Genomic DNA, 19,394 nt, shown 5'->3' with positions numbered 1-19,394 from the left:
TTTTGCAATATTGCAGTATGGAAGAGAGGAGGTAGGAGGGGTAAGACCCTTATATATATTGTACAGTGGTGTAGTCTAGTATACTGACATGTAGTAGTGGGTATACTGAGTTGTAGTATAGTTAGCTGTAGTGGGTATACTGTGATCAACCCCAACCTATCCTTGCCTATTTTAAGTGGGTATACTGAGATGGTGATGCTTTGTAAGTGGGTATACTGCGTAGTCCTGCGTATCACGTAGACTACACCACTGCTTATATACAGTCAATGGGTAAGACCTGTAACGGCAGCATGTAGGAGCAGCAACCACTGAAGCCACATGCCATCTTCCTGGCTTTTTACCTGACCACAGGACTTTTCAATCAATGGTTCTTCACACAACCTGTTACATTTCTTACACTTTACATCCCTGTGGTGCTCTGGTCCATGAGACACGTTTTCCATGTTCACCACAAGAAAATGGATCAAAGAAATATATTTTCAACGGGAGACTCTCAGGCCTTGGTCTTTTTTTTTGGAAGAACATGTTTAAAAATGTATTTTATGTATACCAAACTCCCAGTACATAGACCTAGAAAAGTGAATGTATTAAACATGATAACAACAGATAGTGTATGAACATACTATACAAAAACACAGCTTCAGCAATGTTTCAAGCGTGAGTTTATGAGTTTCTCTTTCTGAGCATACTTCATGAAACTACAATGCTTTTGTGGGAGACTGAAAGGTGCCACTATTGATGAATGTTATTTGGCCTCAGGTCAAATATTCTCCATACAGCAATTATGGTTTCACTGTTCTAAAAACCCCAGATTTGGGTCCAGCACACCTGAAAACTATGTAATATTGTTTACAATTAATTTTACAATTTAATCTTATAATGATAATAGAACAACAATATACAAAATCGCCGAAGTAGAGGAGTTGAGTGCTGGTGTCTCGTTATCACGGAGACCAACCCTCTGCAATGTCTGCATGTCATATCAGATGGTGTTAAGAACATCTCCAGCGGTGCATATACCAAGAAGCCTATTACAGTAAGAAAGGGGTGGGAAGGGGAGGCAATGTTAACCATTAACCAGTGAGAACCTCTTGCAGGCCAGTAGGCAGCCAAAGGACCATTGGCCAGGAACGAGCTATAACTGACTAGGAGGCGTAATTATAGCTCAGGAAATGTGCCTTGCACTGTTGCCTTTTCGCCAGTCTCTTTTAGTTAACATATCAGTGACCCCTCACCCCTGACACACACACACATGATCCTCTCTTGTTGTTTCAGACACACTGGTGTGTGTGTGTGTGTGTGTGTGTGCGTTCATGTGTATGTGCGTTCATGTGTATTCATGTGTATGTGTGTTCATGTGTTCATGTGTGTTCATGTGTATGTGTTCATGTGTATGTGCGTTCATGTGTATGTGTGTTCATGTGTATGTGTTCATGTGTATGTGTGTTCATGTGTATGTGTGTGTGTGTGTGTTTGTTGGCACATGCATCATTCACCATACTGTATATACATTCACTCTTGAATGCAGTATTTCGTTGAATTCCACTTTTAAGGGAGAAAGATTCTAGACTCATTCATCCTCAGTGTCATTCTCCCATTATGTTCCCTCTTTCGCTGATAGAGGAAATATCTCTAGTTGAAGTGAAGCAGACAAGTGTATTGTGTCTGTCAGTACAGTTCTCTGTTTTCTGAGGAACATGAAGAAGCCTCAAGACAAGATGTTAAAGACAAATGCTGGAAGAGGTTTGGTGTTATAGACACAATCTTTTGTGTGTGGGAGTAAACTGTTGACAAAAAAGACTAACTTCAACGTCTTTCAAATAAACACAGAGAAACTGGCTTCAAAAGAAGCAAAGGCACAGTTAATTTACATAAATCCCAACCATTATGTAGACAAGACAAATCTGAGAGAGGGAAAGAGAGACTGTGAGAGGGCAGACAGTCGCAGTTACAGCCAATCACTCACAATGCAGCACCACAGCAGGATAAAAGATTGTCTATTGATTGTTCATTCAGTTCTAATAGCTCGTTGATATGCCCGGGGAGAGAGAATTCAAACTTACAGAGTTCCTCTTACCTGGTCATAAAAGCTACTTTCTATTAAAAGGAAGTCATGAGAATGATACATTGAAATGTCAATTCTACCTCTTTTTCAGTAATGAAGAGAACACTGTGATCCAGAAAAAATAATGTTTGAGGCAGTGACTTGAAAGTAGTTGATGAAGTTAATGGCTTTATTGCAATCAAAGGTGTGTTAATATTTTTAAGTGAATGAATTAAAGAATCAACCTATTGATTGATCAATTAGTCAGTCAATTAACAAATCAATCCTAGAAAAAATAACATCACATTTTTAATACTAATACAAAATACAGGTATAATAGTATGTTTGATTGATATTGTAGTAGCAAAATCAATAGAAATCCCATCATATTATATATAGTGCATTGAGCAGTTATTACATCGTGACACAAGAATGGGATTAAATTATGTATGGTTTGCTATTGAGCTCATTATTTGAGTGCTTCTCCATTTGTCCCAGCACAGAAATTATAATGCCAATCATGATGTGTTTGAAAAATATATTACCCTAATACTCATATTATGAAACACCACAGAAACTAAATCTGCCATATAGAATATGTCTGTTAAAAACATAAAAAGCACACTTACCATGTACAATGCAATTATAATACCCTTCAACATGCAATGTAGATCATATATGATGTTTGAGATGTATATGAAAGGGGGCATAATTACTATTGTATATTGAAGATATAATATTTTGACAGTTGTTCATACAATACTGAATGCTTGTTGACCCATCCCTACACCAGCAGAGTGACAGAGTGTGTCTCTGACTCTGCATGATAAAACCTACTAATACAGGTAATCAGAGGCCGAAACCAATGAGATGGGGAAGGATTTGAAAAAGGATTGCAGAGCTGCTTGGATGAATGTTAGTCTAGCAAGGCCAACGGGCAATGTGTGCTGGGTGGATGAGCTCCCTTATCCCAAACAATCCATCTTTCCTTGATGTGCTATTTGTAGACATACTCGTCAATTAAGGGCTGCTCAGACAAACAATAAGATAATAGAACTTAGACAAAACCTGAATTAGATGATAGAGATAGTTGATAGAGATAGAGATAGACTTTATTGATCCCCATGGGGAAATTTATCAAGAGAATTATCAGCAAACCTCAGCACAAAATACACTGTTTTTTTAAATAGTTTAATCATTTATTTCATTTTAAATACCAGGCTGTATTTGACTGGTATTACAGGTTGATTAAGAAGCACTTTTTTTTTACTGTTGCATATAACTGTGAGGATAAAGTTGAACAAAGTGCATGTTCTCATCATGCAACTGTGCAGATGGCCCAAGGTAAATTAATAAAAGAAAGGCTCCTTTTACTCAACCCTCAAAAGATGAATAAAACATAGATGTATGATAAGGAATGAGGTGCAGATGTGTCTTTCTGTTCCGCACTTGTGTCTGTGTATAACAGGTCTGCATGCTTACATGCATTTCTTAACGCTTGTTGTTTTAACTGTCACTAATTAAAGTTCAGCTCTAGCGTCTGCCAGAGTCTGTCAGAGTGTCATTATATCTCATAACAAAGCATGTTTACCTGCAACATCTTTCTAATACTACCATTCAAGAAAAATTACATTTACAGTTCATTTCACCATTCAACTTCATCCTCAATGTGACATTCAATGCCACCTCATTGTGTACCTTTAAAGGAATTGACTCATTCATACAGTTGGCCAACATTATCTGTAGTGAAACTGTCTGAATGGAGTGAGTGCAGTCTAAACTGCAGTATAAAAGACAATATGGTGGTTGCCAACCCAGCGGTGCTATTGTTCAAGTCTGTTTGAGAAATGTTGATCATGGGCCAATGGGCCCATTTCCAATTTTCCTAGATCTAGGTACCAATCAGAACCCTTGAGGCGGGCTTTACACAATGACGATAGCGCACCTTGTTGAAGAAGCCGGGGTTTTTAAAAAAAAAAAAATGTTGATCATGGGCCATATTCACAAAGCCTTTTATCTTACCACTAGGAGTACACCTAAATCGCACTAGAAGCTTTTAGCTAGGAGTTTTCAGTAACACTTCATTTTAATGTGTCGCTGTTACAGTGTACCTACCTAATTAGGTACAGTGGTACAACCTGTGTAACAACATGTACTATCAGGTACTATTATTATGACCGCCGCGCAGCTTTTTTTTTCAGTTCTTTTTTTCTTTTTTGTCCAAATTATGTCCAAATTTCCGTCAAGGATTCCCGGGACACTGTAAGACCGGGGTACACGAAACTTGGTGGGCATGTAACCCCACATGGATAGCATGGAACCTCCTGTTTTCGTTTTGATCTGTAGCCCCCCCGCTGGACTGGACCCCCCGAAAGGAGGGTAGGGCAGACACAGTTTTCTGTGAATATCTCGAGAACCGTAGGGTTTAGGAGTACCATTTTTTTTGTATGTTGATCTCAAAGGGCCATGTCAACCCATTCCATAACCACTCATTTCATGTATAGCGCCACCTAGTTAAACACAAAAAAGTAAAAATGAGGTGTTGTAATCGCAGGTATCTGTGACCTAACATAGTCAAAACTGCACGAAATTGGAATTGTAGGATCATTATGACACCCTCTGAATGCACGCCAAGTTTTAGGTGGAATTCCGTTCATGGGGGCCACACAATAAATTAATTTATGTTACTATACACCAACTGGCCTGTAGGTGGCCGGAGACAGTTTTCTGTAAATATCTCGAGAACCGTAGAGCCTAGGAGGTCCACCTTTTTTTTGTATGTTGGTCTTAAGAGGGCATGTCAACCTATCCCATTACCACTTATTTCATGTATAGCGCCACCTAGTTAAAAATTAAAAAGCAAAACATTAGGTGTTTTCATCACAAGATCTCTGGCTGACATGGTCAAAACTGCACGAAATTGAAAGTGTAGGATCATTATGACACCCTCCGAATGCATGCCAAGTTTCGTGGACTTTCGTTCATGGGGGGCCTTACAATAAAATAATGTATGTGTACATTTAGTGACTGTACACCAACAATGATTCCCGGGACACTGAAAGACCTGGGTACACGAAACTTGGTGGGCATGTAACCCCACATGGATAGCATGGAACCATCGCTTTTCGTTTTGATCTGTAGCCCCCCCGCTGGACTGGACCCCCCGAAAGGAGGGTAGGGCAGACACAGTTTTCTGTGAATATCTTAAGAACCGTAGAAAACTGCATGAAATTGAAAGTGTAGGATCATTATGACACCCTCGAATGCATGCCAAGTTTAGGACTTTTTTTAAGTTCATGGGGGGCCTTACAATAAAATAATGTATGTGTACATTTAGTGACTGTACACCAACAATGATTCGGGACACTGAAAGACCTGGGTACCGCCGAAACTTGGTGGGCATGTAACCCCACATGGATAGCATGGAACCATCGCTTTTCGTTTTGATCTGTAGCCCCCCCCCTGCTGGACTGGACCCCCCGAAAGGAGGGTAGGGCAGACACAGTTTTCTGTGAATATCTTAAGAACTGTAGGGCCTAGGATGACCAATTTGTTGCGTATGTTTGCCTCCAGGGGTCATGTAAACCCATTCCATATGCACACATGTGCATAAACAGATACACACACACACACATACATTCACAGTAATCCTACAGTACGTATGACACATACTCACACAGTAGACATATATACGCATGCATGCACATGCACACACACACAGGCACATAAACAGGCAAACACACACATGCACGCACACACACACATAAACATAAACATGTACACGCACACATGCACACAATTCAAGAATTTCTCAGAATTATGAACAGGCAAGATGGGGGTGGGGTTGTATAAAATGTATATTACATGTGAAATCTATGAACTAATCATGTTTTGGTATTTGTTGTCTATCAGATACCAGTGGGAATTGAGTGTGCATAATGCAATTCAGTGAGACAGTTAGAATCATATATGCCTTTCAGCGTGACTTATTTTTGTGGAAAAAATGTGCTGGACTGGGCGGCGGTCATATTTTGTACCACTCTGCGGTACATCTAGTTGTACTTGCATTATGTATTTGTGGGTACCTACATATAGTTGTTACATTGTAATACTGAGTGCTTTTACAAAACTTTGCCAATTTGCCTAAATTTTCATCAGAGGCAAAGAGCTGACCTGAGACCTCCTGGAAATCTGGTCATGATAGATTTGATATACAAATCATTCTTAGCTCCAGTCAAGGCCTCATTGTCTTCAGTGTACATGTAACAGCTGTGCTGCTACAACCTTGTTACTCTTTGATACAGTGGAATAAACCTATTAAGTGTACCAGTTAATTACTTACATGTACATATGACATGTATGTTGTGTCTTCGATGTCTTGGAACAGGTCTAATACAGGAATGTGCCAACCTGTATTTAAATTTTCTGAACAAGTTAATGATAGTTTTCGCTTCAAGTGTTTCAATTACAAAATAGGGTAACACTTTATTTTAATGTGTCGCTGTTACAGTGTACTTACCTAATTAGGTACAGTGGTACAACCTGTGTAACAACATGTACTATCAGGTACTATCATTGTACTTGCATTATGTATTTGTGGGTACCTACATATAGTTGTTACATTGTAATACTGAGTGCTTTTACAAAACTTTAGCCAATTTGCCTAAATTTTCATCAGAGGCAAAGAGCTGACCTGAGACCTGCTGGATGGGGTAAATCGGGTCATGATAGATTTGATATACAAAGCATGCTTAGCTCCAGTCAAGGCCTCATTGTCTTCAGTGTACATGTAACAGCTGTGCTGCTACAACCTTGTTACTCTAAGGGAGGGTAAGGGAGCTATACTGTATCATCTAACTTTGGGGTAGATGGCAAATAAGCAAATCTCTCCAAAAGGTGACATGTTTGTTTAAGTATGAAGCCCATGAGGAGAGCAATACTCATCTTTCCATCAACCAATTTACCTTGTGCCTATTATACAACTGGCATACATATTGTTACTTAGTAACATGTTACCACATGTTCCCATGCAATTACCATATCATGGTATACCAGGACCAGAGACTCTTGCCCTTGGCATAAGACTGGAATAGTCACATATCAATTCATCTCTCACAGCTATTGTAGTGATTATGGACATTAGATGGAAAATGTTGCCTGAAATGAAATAGTAAATAATAGATTAAATAGTGCTCCAGCAATAACCACTGGCAAAATCTCATATTAGGTTGGCAGTCTACATGATATTGCAATGAAATGAATCCATCTCATTGAAGTGCAATTACTGTGCTAAAAACACCCTTCCAAGACACAGATATGCTATTAAAAGTGAAGTTTTTCAATAACAGACTTCTTTGAAACAAGGGAATATTGCAATATTGTTAGGGATTGAGCACAGCAATATTGATTACAGCAATTTCCTTGAACATGTGATTGTAGCATCCTGTACATCTAATCTGAGTCAACACTATCATAAGGGATTAGACCAGGTTGATATTGGTTTTAGGGCAGATTTGCTTATAATTATTCTTCATTCTTGTTGTCAGTATTCGTCTAATTACCTGATTGAGCGCTGCCTATTTATTTATTTATTTTTATTTATTTGGAGGGGGTTAAGCTAAATCCATTGTGCTTTGTGTTTGTGCTTGTGAGTACACTCAATCACACACACACACACACACACACACACACACACCTATCTGGCTATCACCTATCCTATCTGGCTTAACCATTATGTTATGACCCCGTCATATATATCATTATGATGATACAGTATATATCATTATGATATACTTTTCTCCAGAACAAAGTAATGTATTTGTGAACAATGATTAAACTACACATATTCCAGACATATTTATTGAGGATTACATGCCATATCATGTGGTGTGTATTCTGCTGTAAAGTACAGCAAAAGTAGTTGTGTCTGCAGGTCAATTTGACCCACATCCTGTACTCGTGGGTTAAAAGGGCCCAACTCCAGCAGGAGGAAGGAAAAACACCTGCTTCCATCCTGTGTCTGTAAAGTGCTCTACTAATGTCACCAGCCTCCTACAAAGCTGTTAGAGGTACATTACTTAGGCAACCTTCCTCCAATCTGAACTGTTCGGTATCTAAGATTGAATGAACAGTATTTTTAAAATCTCTCTCACTCTTTTCATGCATGAGCAGATGGTCGTCGAAATGTATAGCTTTCCTCAATGTAAGAGTGTGTGTGTGTGTGTGTGTGAGTGAGTGAGTATGAGAGAGAGAGACAGACAGACAGAGAGTGAGAGAGACAGAGAGTTTCCCTGGTTACAATTCTACAGTGAATCTATGTGGTAGGCTATAATAGAATTCTAGATATAGAGAATATTCTGATTTTGTTATGATCAATCTTTCAGAGACCCTCTGAGGAATATGATGAAAAGAACAAGATGGATTAGTAACATAGACATGACCACTCACAAAGTGCTGAATATATTATGTTGAATTCATACACATGCAAATGTGTTTCACATCAGTTATCAGTGAAGTGATGTAAGGTCTTGGTCCAAGTTAAGTGAAGTGCAGTCAAATCAGGACACCAAATTAAGTAATGAATTGCCTTCTGACATTTCAGTCAAATCAGGACACCAAATTAAGTAATGAATTGCCTTCTGACATTTCAACAGATGAATCTGCTTGAAGAATGAAAATGAAAATACATTAAGAATGACTGTAGTCACTTGGCTTTCTTTGCCCTTCTAGCACTGATGGTGGAGCTGTGAGTTATTCAGAGTTATTCCAAATTAGCACTGATGGTGGAGCTGTGAGTTATTCAGAGTTATTCCAAATTAGCACTGATGGTGGAGCTGTGAGTTATTCAGAGTTATTCCAAATTAGCACTGATGGGGGAGCTGTGAGTTATTCAGAGTTATTCCAAATTAGCACTGATGGTGGTGCTGTGAGTTATTCAGAGTTATTCCAAATTAGCACTGATGGTGGTGCTGTGAGTTATTCAGAGTTATTCCAAATTAGCACTGATGGTGGAGCTGTGAGTTATTCAGAGTTATTCCAAATTAGCACTGATGGTGGTGCTGTGAGTTATTCAGAGTTATTCCAAATTAGCATTGATGGGGGAGCTGTGTAGGACCCTCTCACAGAGACCATGTGGGATCTGATATGATCTGGGTCTATCTGGCACCACTAGTCAGGAATAACACTACAGATAAGTACAGATCATGTGTTAGTGTGTGTGCGTGCGTGTGTGAGTGAGTGAGAGACCTGAAGAGAGAGAGAGAGAGAGAGAGATTTCAAAGTACAGTATACACAGTTTTGCTTGGAAGTATGTTTTCAGAATACTTTAGAAGTATTCATGGTCAATGTGTGTTAACCACATTCTCCATCCCTGATGGTGAGTTGTAAAAAGATGGCAGCCCTGCTGCTACAGAAAAGCAGAAAACTCAGAGATATGCTTGTAATTTGTTTTTTAAAAATGACATGCAACTCTGCAATTGTACTTAGACTGAAACAGACATATTGATACATTGCAATAAGTCTGATTTTGTTACATACATATGATTGCATTACCTTGTGGAAGGTTTTGGACTCGGTCTATGAGATGAGACTACCAGGAGCAGGCCTTCATTCTTAACAAAAAAATCCATGGCATGACCTCTCTTCTTGATAGCTGTTGAAAACTGCATGGAACTGACAGGGATTGCTTTGTTTAAAATGAATAATAATGGTAACACTTTACTTGACAGGTGAGTACATAACACATTCATAGCAGCTGTCATAAACTGCACATAAAGCATTCATGACTGTTTCATGAGACATGACTCAACATTCATACCAAACCTTTCATGAATGTGGAAGACAGAACAATGACAACTTGTCAAAATAAAAGTCCAACATCGTATTTGTGTAACCTGGATATCATTCATTTAATCTCTCCAGCCTTTGTAAATATTTCATGAATATCTTATGAAGTCTACATCGAATGTCGCTTTACTATACAAGTTGTGAAGTATTCGTAATCGCTGAGTTTAACGCTGGGAGGTAAACTAGCCTACATTCAGCTGACCCGTATTTGTGTAACCTGGAACGGTTGGAAATTCCAAGTAGCAAAAGATGAGAAATTATCTGCAAAGGTTACATCATAAAACAAATACATTTTTATGAAACAAAAATTATTTGCTTGACCATGTTCTGTCTTTTTGGCACTGGAGTAGCCCATTGACTCAGATGTGACGGATCAGGTAAGAGGGTTGGACCAAAAACGGCAATGCTGCTTTGCGACTTTGGACTTTTATTTTGACAAGTTGTCATCGTTCTGTCTTCCACATTCATGAAAGGTTTGGTATGAATGTTGAGTCATGTCTCATGAAACAGTCATGAATGCTTTATGTGCAGTTTATGACAGCTGCTATGAATGTGTTATGAACTCACCCGTCAAGTAAAGTGTTACCATAATAATAATAATAATAATAATAATAATAATAATAATAATAATAATAACAACAAAACAATGATAATACTACTACTACTAATAATACTAATAATTATCATTATTATGATTGTTATTGCTATTATTATTATTATTATTATTATTATTATTATTATTATTATTGTGTGTGTGTGTTCATTTTTGGGCCTATAATTTGATATCTGATCATATATCTGAAGTAAAAACTAGAGACAAGGTTAGTGGAGTTATTAGCCATTTCATAGATGTTCATCTCATGAGGCCTTTTAAGGAACTTCAACATGTTTACTGTTTATGTTCCTTATTTCCTTTTGGCTGATACTTTTGCATGGCCTTGTGGGAAAGTACAGGAAGTCGGAAGAGCCCAACATCAGACTAGAACCAGGAAACCAACAACTCAATACCCTGAAACACGTCTCCAATACAGAGAATAAACTTCAACCATCAATGCTATCGAGCAGTGGGTGGAGATCAAGACTTTTCAGAATCTATCTAAACTTCATACTTTCAGACTCACTCTCGAATATTGCATGGAAACCACTTCCTTATTTATCGGGCTGCAAAAAGTCACGGCTGGTTTTCTCTTGAGATGAGGATGGCTGGACAATACCTGTTTAACTGGATTGTAATATGCATTCTGCTTGAGGGGAAAATATATGGTATGTTTACAATCCACACAGATGATGATAATTTAGAATGAGACTGTGGCTTTAGTGTGTGTAGCCTTGTGTAGCCTTGTGTACACTGCTTACGAGTGAGATGGTGTGTTTGTACAACACCATTTTTGTTTGTGCAATCTGTGGTAATACATTAACTTTTATATGTAAAATTATATACTTTATGTTCATATTCAGTCATTGGTGGAGGCCTATAATCTATGATAGGACATGTTTATAATTGTAAACCACATTTATACCATGTGGATCCAAAATGGCGACACCCATATTGCACATGTTGGTAATGTCACGAGTTGCTCTGAGTGTGTGTGTGTGTGTGAGAGAGAGAGAGAAAGAGAGAGAGATAGAGTAGAATACAGTTACTGTAAATGTATGAACTTAGATAACTGTGTGTCTTCAAGAGAACTCTGTTCTGTGTTCACTGTACCTCTGTACGCTGTAGAACTGTGGTATTCAGAGTTTCATTTGGGGGCCCCACCACCCTGGCACCACCAATAATATTGAATATTGTCATGGCTTGATCATTCACATGACTGGCGATCCTACAGTCTGTCCCCAAAATATAGAATCGATATATTTTGGAATTCATATAGGCCGTAATCTTGGATGTGCCCCCGAGACAACCACTCCAACCACGTACCCCGTGACTGCTCAAATGCAAACACGACAACGCATAGAGAAAGTTCTCAAAACATTGTTGGGCAAGACAAAATCTCTTTACAACTAATGGACTATTCAAACGAAGGTTTACAAAATGTAACAAAGCAATTTCTACCAAAGTAATAGGCTTTTGATAGGCCCCACTTATAACATCAATATGCTTTGATACTGCAATAAAGTTTGACAGACACCGGACATTTCAAGATCAAAAACACTGAGTTTATTAGGCTATTACAATTCTCAAGAAGTCATGTAATGCCACTCAAAGTAATCTCTCTCCAAAGACCAAATGATTTTACCTTGTGCGTTTTCTTTTTATTATGATCTTTACCTTTTGATCTATTCTTTGACTATATTGCCCTTCTATGCTTTTATTTGTAATTACAGTCTGCTGTTTATGTAAGCACATTGAATGACCTCTGTGTATGAAATGTGCTATATAAATAAACTTGACTTGACTTTATTTGACTTCAAAGACCGCAGAAGAGAGGCCTTTTGTTCAGCTATGACACGCCTCCAACAGGTACCTAATTACAAGCAGTTAGGGAGATCAGCGTCTGTGGGAAAAGGAAAGCACAATACGCCCGGCAGGGGAAGCAGATATACAGTACCTGCAGAGGTTGCCACAATGTGCATGTGTGTGTGTCTTCTGACTAGTCTATCCCAAGGAATGTATTATGTTTGACAGTAAAGTGAGTCCTCCTCTCTCTTTCAGGAGCGGTAGTGCAGGAACAGCATGAGAGCATGCAGCAGGTGACTGTGGGACAACGTGCTCTTCTACCCTGTCTGCTCCCACTCCCACGTCCCTCTCTGGGTAACATCCGAGTGTACTGGCAAACAGACAAAACAGACCTGGTGGTTCACGTCTTCAACAAAGGCCAGGAGGAGTTTGGACATCAGTCCTCCAACTACTGCAACAGGACCCAGCTCAACACCAGTCAGCTACAGTTTGGCAACTTCAGTCTGGAGTTATGCAACGTCTCTGAGCAAGACAACCTCACCACCTTTCAATGTATTGCCTTTTACGATGGAAGCGGAAGGCCTAAGTACCAGAACACTACTACCTTACTGGTGTTGAAGGAAGACGGTAAGGATAATCAAGCTGTATTGTTTTATTGCCTACTGGTGTTGACAGAAGACGGTAAGGATAATCAAGCTGTATTGCTAGCAGTACTCCTCAATCAGCGTATTCAAACGAAGGTTTACAAAATGTAACAAAGCAATTTCTACCAAAGTAATAGGCTTTTGATAGGCCCCACTTATAACATCAATATGCTCCTCAATCAGCGTAGACATTTGTGTACAAACACGGCTGTATAGTGCTACATAAATATTACAAAAAATCAGTTTGTCCTATGGATGATTTACCTACCAGCTTAGCTGGTCTGGTGACACCTTATTTAAAATGTGTTCGAGTGTAGCCTACAGATGAGGTGTTATCATACCGATGTTAGGGACTTTCAGTGTGTTATGACCGACGGGGAGGTACGACTCTGAACCAGACTACCCTACACACACGGAAGAGGGGGTGGCGATGAGAGAGAGAGTTAATGTGTCACTTCACCTTATCCTGCTCTGTGTTTACAAGTCTGGTTGAGTGAGCTAATGATACCTCATACATGCACTGCAATTGTTAAAAAAAACACTAAAGTGACATGGTTTATTTTTTTTAGTGAATCGATCGCATGATGGCGGAGCTGGAAACACTACATTGACTGCAGTGGCTGTTGCTTTGCTAGTGTTGATCGTCATTGTTTTGGTTTTGGTCTGGGGCATGAGAAAACGTGAGTCGCTAATCTTTCTGCTTACAACACAGCTTGGATCTTTTTTAAGCCCTGGAGGGAATTACTTGTGCTTACTGCATTGCAAGTGTAACTGTTTCAGCTTCAGTTATAATAAAGTCCTTGTTGCATTTGTTTTCTAAGAATGGTAATGAAACGTACACAATTAGAAAAACTTTAAAAGAGATTGTTCCTTATGTAGACCTGGATGTAACGTGGTGGCAAAAGTGTTGTCTGTTTAAACCGGTTGGTGTTTGTCCACAGAATGAAAATGAATGTCACCTGGATGACCAATGGGTTGATTTAAGGCTCTGTGTCCCTTTCAGGTTGGAAAAAGTGATGTGATTCCTCTCCTGAAAATGTCCGCCCTGTTAGAATTTACTTTTTTAAAGCGCAAAGTGGATCGACTGAGAGAGACCAGGAGCAGCAGGACGAGAGTGAATCGACTCAGAGGGACCAGCATCAGTAGGAGCCTCTGGTCAGCAACGGACAAAAAGGAGATGACTGGAGAGGAGAGGACGATCAGACGATCAGACCAACAGCAGAGTTTAATGCAAGTGCAAGGAGAGGACGGTCAGGGCTGCCGTGGGAAGAGGATTTGCTGTCCCAAAAGCCGACGAGAACACATATTTTATAACACAGTATTTAAACGGCTCAAATCTGACTATATTTCATTTACACATTATTGAGCATACACATTAGTATTCATTAGTATCAACAAATCAACAGACAAGGGCGAGAAGTGTAGCAACTAACATAACCAGATTCCATTAAGACACACATAAGAATTTACCACACACACACAAAACAACAACATACGTTGTACAGTGTAATAGCATCTGCTAGTTTAACAGTTCTATTAGCCCAAAGGTCACAGTGGACAAGAACCTAACACACAATAACTATTTTAACCAATCCATATCCCCAATTTGCACAGCATAGGCCTAGACTTTAATCAAAACTATCAGTGTGAAACACTATGAGCACTTCTTGGCAGCTCATAATACAGTTTTTCTCAGTCGCTTTGGTGCTTTTCTCAAATTAGAATGAAAATTCTCATATTAGTTCAGCCTCCACAACATTAAGTCATTTGTGCACATCATAGTAGCAATTTCTCCTTCCTCTGAACAAATTGCAAATGCTTTTGAACATATATCAGTTGCTTTGTCATGTCAGTCAAAATTAACTATACTTATGGATACTGAATAGTCATTTCCAATAAAACTAATAGTCTTCATTTCATTGCTTGAGTCATTACATACAAAATTGGTGAACTAGTTATCAAATTCTGTCACAATGCTGTAGAATTGCAAAGAGCATATACAGTAAAACTGTGAAACGTACATATTCAGTGTCTTCTACTCACTTACTCCCCTAACTACAGCAATTTGTAACTTTACTGTAGTTTTTAAATGGCTGTACAAGTACTGAATAGTGCTGTCTTGAGCATTTTCAGGTAGTGTCACCGAGTTCTGACCTTTTTTTGCATGGGAAAACACTGAGAGCATAAACTCGTAATGAAAACATGACAAAGCCATTTGACTATCTTGTTCATAAATGATGGTGTCAAGACTTCTCATTTTGATGACACTGGCAGTTTCATTGACATAAATACTTGCCTTTGAGGAATGGACTATCCATTTTGAGCAAGTGACGTGTTTTTGCAGGTTATCCACTACTGTAGGTTTTGCAGTTTGCACTAATTGTTTTGAGAAATGCACTAACTGCTGTGCAAATGTTAATAGTGATGTGAGAAAAGCACTAAAGCGACTGAGAAAAACTATAAACAACCATAGACTGAACTCAGGAGTTGTAGAAATATTGTGCTTCATGAGGGCTTTGGGCAACAGGTTGTAGTGTAACGGAGGCGAACTGAGCTAGCCTCCATACTGTACCATGTACAGATCCAAGTGCCCACGGGGACCCAAGTTCAAATCTGACCTGCAGTCATTTCCCGATCCCACCCCATATCTCTCTCCTAGTCACCTCCTAGTCACCTCCACTGAAAATCCTCTGGGCTCAGACTTAAGAATGCTTAAGAATTGTATGTGGGCAGCCGTGGCCCACTGGTTAGCACTCTGGACTTGTAACCGGAGGGTTGCCGGTTCGAGCCCCGACCAGTGGGCCACAGCTGAAGTGCCCTTGAGCAAGGCACCTAACCACTCACTGCTCCCCGAGCGCTGCTGTGGTTGCAGGCAGCTCACTGACCAAATTTCCCTCACGGGATCAAAAGAGTATTTATACTTATACTGTTGTTCCTCACTCTCCTATCTAATTAAAGGCAAAACTTAAACACATATACATTTATATACATTTTCTTTATAGGCCTATATATTTTATAATGTATAAAGAAAATGTCTGTGTGAACACTGGGATAGCACTTGGTCAGATGCAGCTAGGATATTATTATGTTCCTTATTCAATCTGCTGTTTAACACACTGAAGAGTATTGTGCATTTGTGTCTGAGTACAGTATGTCCTGTGATGGTTGATATGTGTTCACCCTTTCTCAACCCTTATTAAATTCATTTTTCCATGTATCATAACTCTGAATCTGAATTCATTAAAGGACAAGTTCGGTATTTTACACTTAAAGCCCTGTTTCCAGATAGTTTATGATTAAATAGAACGTTTAAGATTGAAATTTGGACACATGCTGCTGTCCTGAGAATTTTCGGTTTCTGTGGTAGCACCCCCCCTCTTCCACATCGCTGCATAGGTGCACTGGAACAATCCTTCCTAAAACGCATTAAACTTTCGTTTACAAAGACGTGAAACTCACCGAGTGGTCAGGGGTGTTCACTGATATGCTCACACAAAAAAATCGCTGCAAAAGATTCTTTTCCAACAGGTTTTATCAGTGGTTTTGTCCAACTCCATTGACTTGTATTGGATGTGCTGTGAGGTGCGGTATTACTCCGCTGCGGAAGCGGATATGGGGTTGTTTGTATTCTTTCTGTAGTCTTATGCAGTCGAGGTATCGTAGGCTACTACGCTACCCAAATTATTGTCACGTCCAACCATGGCTAATGCTAAAATGTCTTGGAACTTGCACGATGTGAATGATAGCCTATGTGAATCATTACGTTTTCATCATGAAAGTTCCACAGCCAAAAAAATAGTAAACGTACAAAATCATGTAGCCAAATTATTCATGTAGGCTAGGGTTAGTGTTAGGCTTATGATGTGAACATGACAGGTTATGGACATAACAAATAAGTTCATTTTCCGCCTGTTACAAACGTTACGTTACAAAATGTCAACCTTACCCCAAGTTCTTCCAACTCGTCGTCCCAGGAGTCATCCCAGGAGGTAATGTGGGAACCGCTGTATTTCTCAGGCGAAAGAGCTTTTTGGCCGATTTCTTTCGACCTCCAGCGAAGTTCAGTAAAATGCAGACTGCAGAGACATGGTGATCAGCTTTCTGCAGATTCTCAACAGGTGTGCTCACATCCAACCCCAGAAATTCCAGCCACAACTTTAGCCTTTCTGGATCATTGAAAGGAAGTCTGTGACAACTTTTTTTGCTACGAATTTTCCCGCAATTCGGAACTGCACAAAATCGCCTCATTTTTAGCTGTCTGTTGCAAAATACTTCAAGATAGCGATCTTCTGCTTCTTCTGTGTATTCAATGAAATGCCAGTGGTTTGCTTGTAATTGGCAAGACGGTGTAAGGTGCATTATCGGCACCAACTGGGCTGGAGTGTCTATTATTCAAGCTCTCAACGGAAGAATGTACGGGTGTGAGGCTTTTGGAAAAATAGCTCCACAGTTTTACAGCGCATGGTAAAACACCTGTTGGAAAGCATCTTTTGCAGCAATTTTTGTGTGAGCATATCGGCGAACACCCGACCACTCGGTGAGTTTCACGTCTTTGTAAACAAAAGATTAATGCGTTTTAGGAAGGATTGTTCCAGTGCACCTATGCAGCGTTGTGGAGGGGGCTACCACAGAAACCGAAAATTCTCAGGACAGCAGCATGTGTCCAAATTTCAATCTTAAACATTCTATTTAATCATAAACTATCTGAAAACAGGGCTTTAAGTGTAAAATACCGAACTTGTCCTTTAAGTGGGGTCAGTGCTGCATAGATTCATTATCACCTAGTGGGGTCAGTGCTGCATGGATTCATTACCACCTACTGGAGTCAGTGCTGCATGGATTCATTAAGTGGGGTAAGTGCTGCATGGATTCATTATCACCTAGTGGGATCAGTGCTGCATGGATTCATTACCACCTAGTGGGGTCAGTGCAGCATGAATTCATTACCACCTACTGGAGCCAGTACTGCATGGATTTATTACCACCTGGTGGAGTCAGTACTGTGAGTCATTGTGAGGCAAGGCTTTTGTCTAAGAACTTCTTATTTTATAGTTTTATAGACATTTTATGCCCCCAACGTTGTCTTCAAGGCAGTGCTGCCTGGAAGGCACTAGGGTTAGCCATGGATTAAGGTTAGGGTTGGGGTTAGGTTTAGGATTAGGTACCTTTAAGTCAGCGGTGGCAGCGCTGCCTGGAAGACGACGTTGGGAGCATAAAACACCATCGAGCTCATATGCTACAATGTCTCTATGTTCTGAACGTCTGTATTTTACTGCTCAGATGCAACGAGACAGTTCATTTAAACTTCACAATGAGTTTGGCGTGTGATACAGCCAAAAAACTGGAGCTACTTCATAGGTGTGCAAATAACATACAGTTACATACATATGTTCTAAAGAACGCATGACAATGGGAAATTCAACCAAGTAGTGGTATATCATGGGTAAGAAAAATGTCTACTTCCTTTTGCCCAGCTCAAAATAGACCTTGAGGTGTGAAACAGAGAAGTACAAATGAGGAAGATGAGCCGATGGAAGTCACTGTCATGTTTTGGTGAGGCTCTCCGTGATGTTTGTTCTCTCCCACTGTTTAGATGCATCAGTGGATTTAGTGTGATAGTTATCTGATGAATCAGGTTTCTATCAGGTCCAAGCTAACCTTAGGTTTATTTCCATTTGCAGCCGCTGTGAGTATGAGCTATTCAGGTTCATTAGTCGTTGGTCTCTCTGTGTATGTGTGTCTGGGAAGAGTACTTTCCTTTTGAGTAGTGATGAATGGGTTGTCAGTGTATTACCTTAATCCTTGTGAATGTATGCAGACAAGTATCTGCCTTCTACTGTACAGTCATGGGTGGCTGGAAGAGGACTTTGGTGATTTGGTGGCCATCATTTTGACTAGCTTTTTTGAGTTAGCTACTGTAGATTTTTGATAGGTCAATTTAGAGTTCACACCCACCACAAAAGCCACGTAGATGAGTTTCAGTGCAACTCGGTTCCTCCAGGTTCTACCAGGCTGTTCTGGTGGCATCTGAAGAATGGACCTCAACCAGCTATGTCAATCAATTCTTGAGGGATAATTTGACTTTAAAATTACCACTGTAAGGCTATTTGTAAAATTACAGCAATCATCTTTAACTATACTAAAAAGACATCTGTATTAAAAAAGAAAACAAAAAACAATAATCACACAATTTCGCAGATAAGCCCTTCATCGATCTGTATATTTGTTCAGATAATATGAATCCAAATACAGGAATATCGGTTCCTTGCAATATTACAACAAATGTACCTGAAAACACGGCCTCCTACAACATCTGAATGGTGAATAAATTAAATTGAATAACATTATGCAGATCATATAATGCCTAATACTTAGCCATTATTCACAGGCCACTGACAACATTTACTGTACCTTTTTAAGATCACTGGGGGGTCGTGACCCCCGTGCCCCTGTGCTTTTA

At 39.5% G+C, this 19,394-nt stretch overlaps 1 protein-coding gene across 1 annotated transcript; it reads left to right on the top strand.

The window, feature by feature from the left end:
* Nucleotides 1–10,864: 10,864 nt before the first annotated feature.
* Nucleotides 10,865–14,769, top strand: LOC125303745 (ICOS ligand-like). The gene is made up of 4 exons (XM_048257641.1): nucleotides 10,865–11,152; nucleotides 12,546–12,917; nucleotides 13,504–13,614; nucleotides 13,938–14,769. The coding sequence occupies exons 1-4, from the start codon at nucleotides 11,083–11,085 to the stop codon at nucleotides 13,949–13,951; spliced, it is 567 nt and encodes a 188-aa protein (XP_048113598.1). The 5' UTR covers nucleotides 10,865–11,082; the 3' UTR covers nucleotides 13,952–14,769.
* Nucleotides 14,770–19,394: the final 4,625 nt, after the last annotated feature.

This window comes from Alosa alosa, chromosome 11, assembly GCF_017589495.1.
Source record: "Alosa alosa isolate M-15738 ecotype Scorff River chromosome 11, AALO_Geno_1.1, whole genome shotgun sequence".
Classification (NCBI taxonomy): Eukaryota; Metazoa; Chordata; class Actinopteri; order Clupeiformes; family Clupeidae; genus Alosa; species Alosa alosa.
This window is presented reverse-complemented; position numbering and strand designations above follow the sequence as displayed.

Excerpts from the sequence above, each read along its gene's own strand:
- LOC125303745 (XM_048257641.1), top strand. The coding sequence starts at position 11,083 with ATGAGGATGGCTGGACAATACCTGTTTAACTGGATTGTAATATGCATT. Across the intron at positions 11,153-12,545 it reads GCTTGAGGGGAAAATATATG|GAGCGGTAGTGCAGGAACAG; the intron begins GTATGTTTACAA and ends TCTCTCTTTCAG. Across the intron at positions 12,918-13,503 it reads ACTGGTGTTGAAGGAAGACG|TGAATCGATCGCATGATGGC; the intron begins GTAAGGATAATC and ends TATTTTTTTTAG.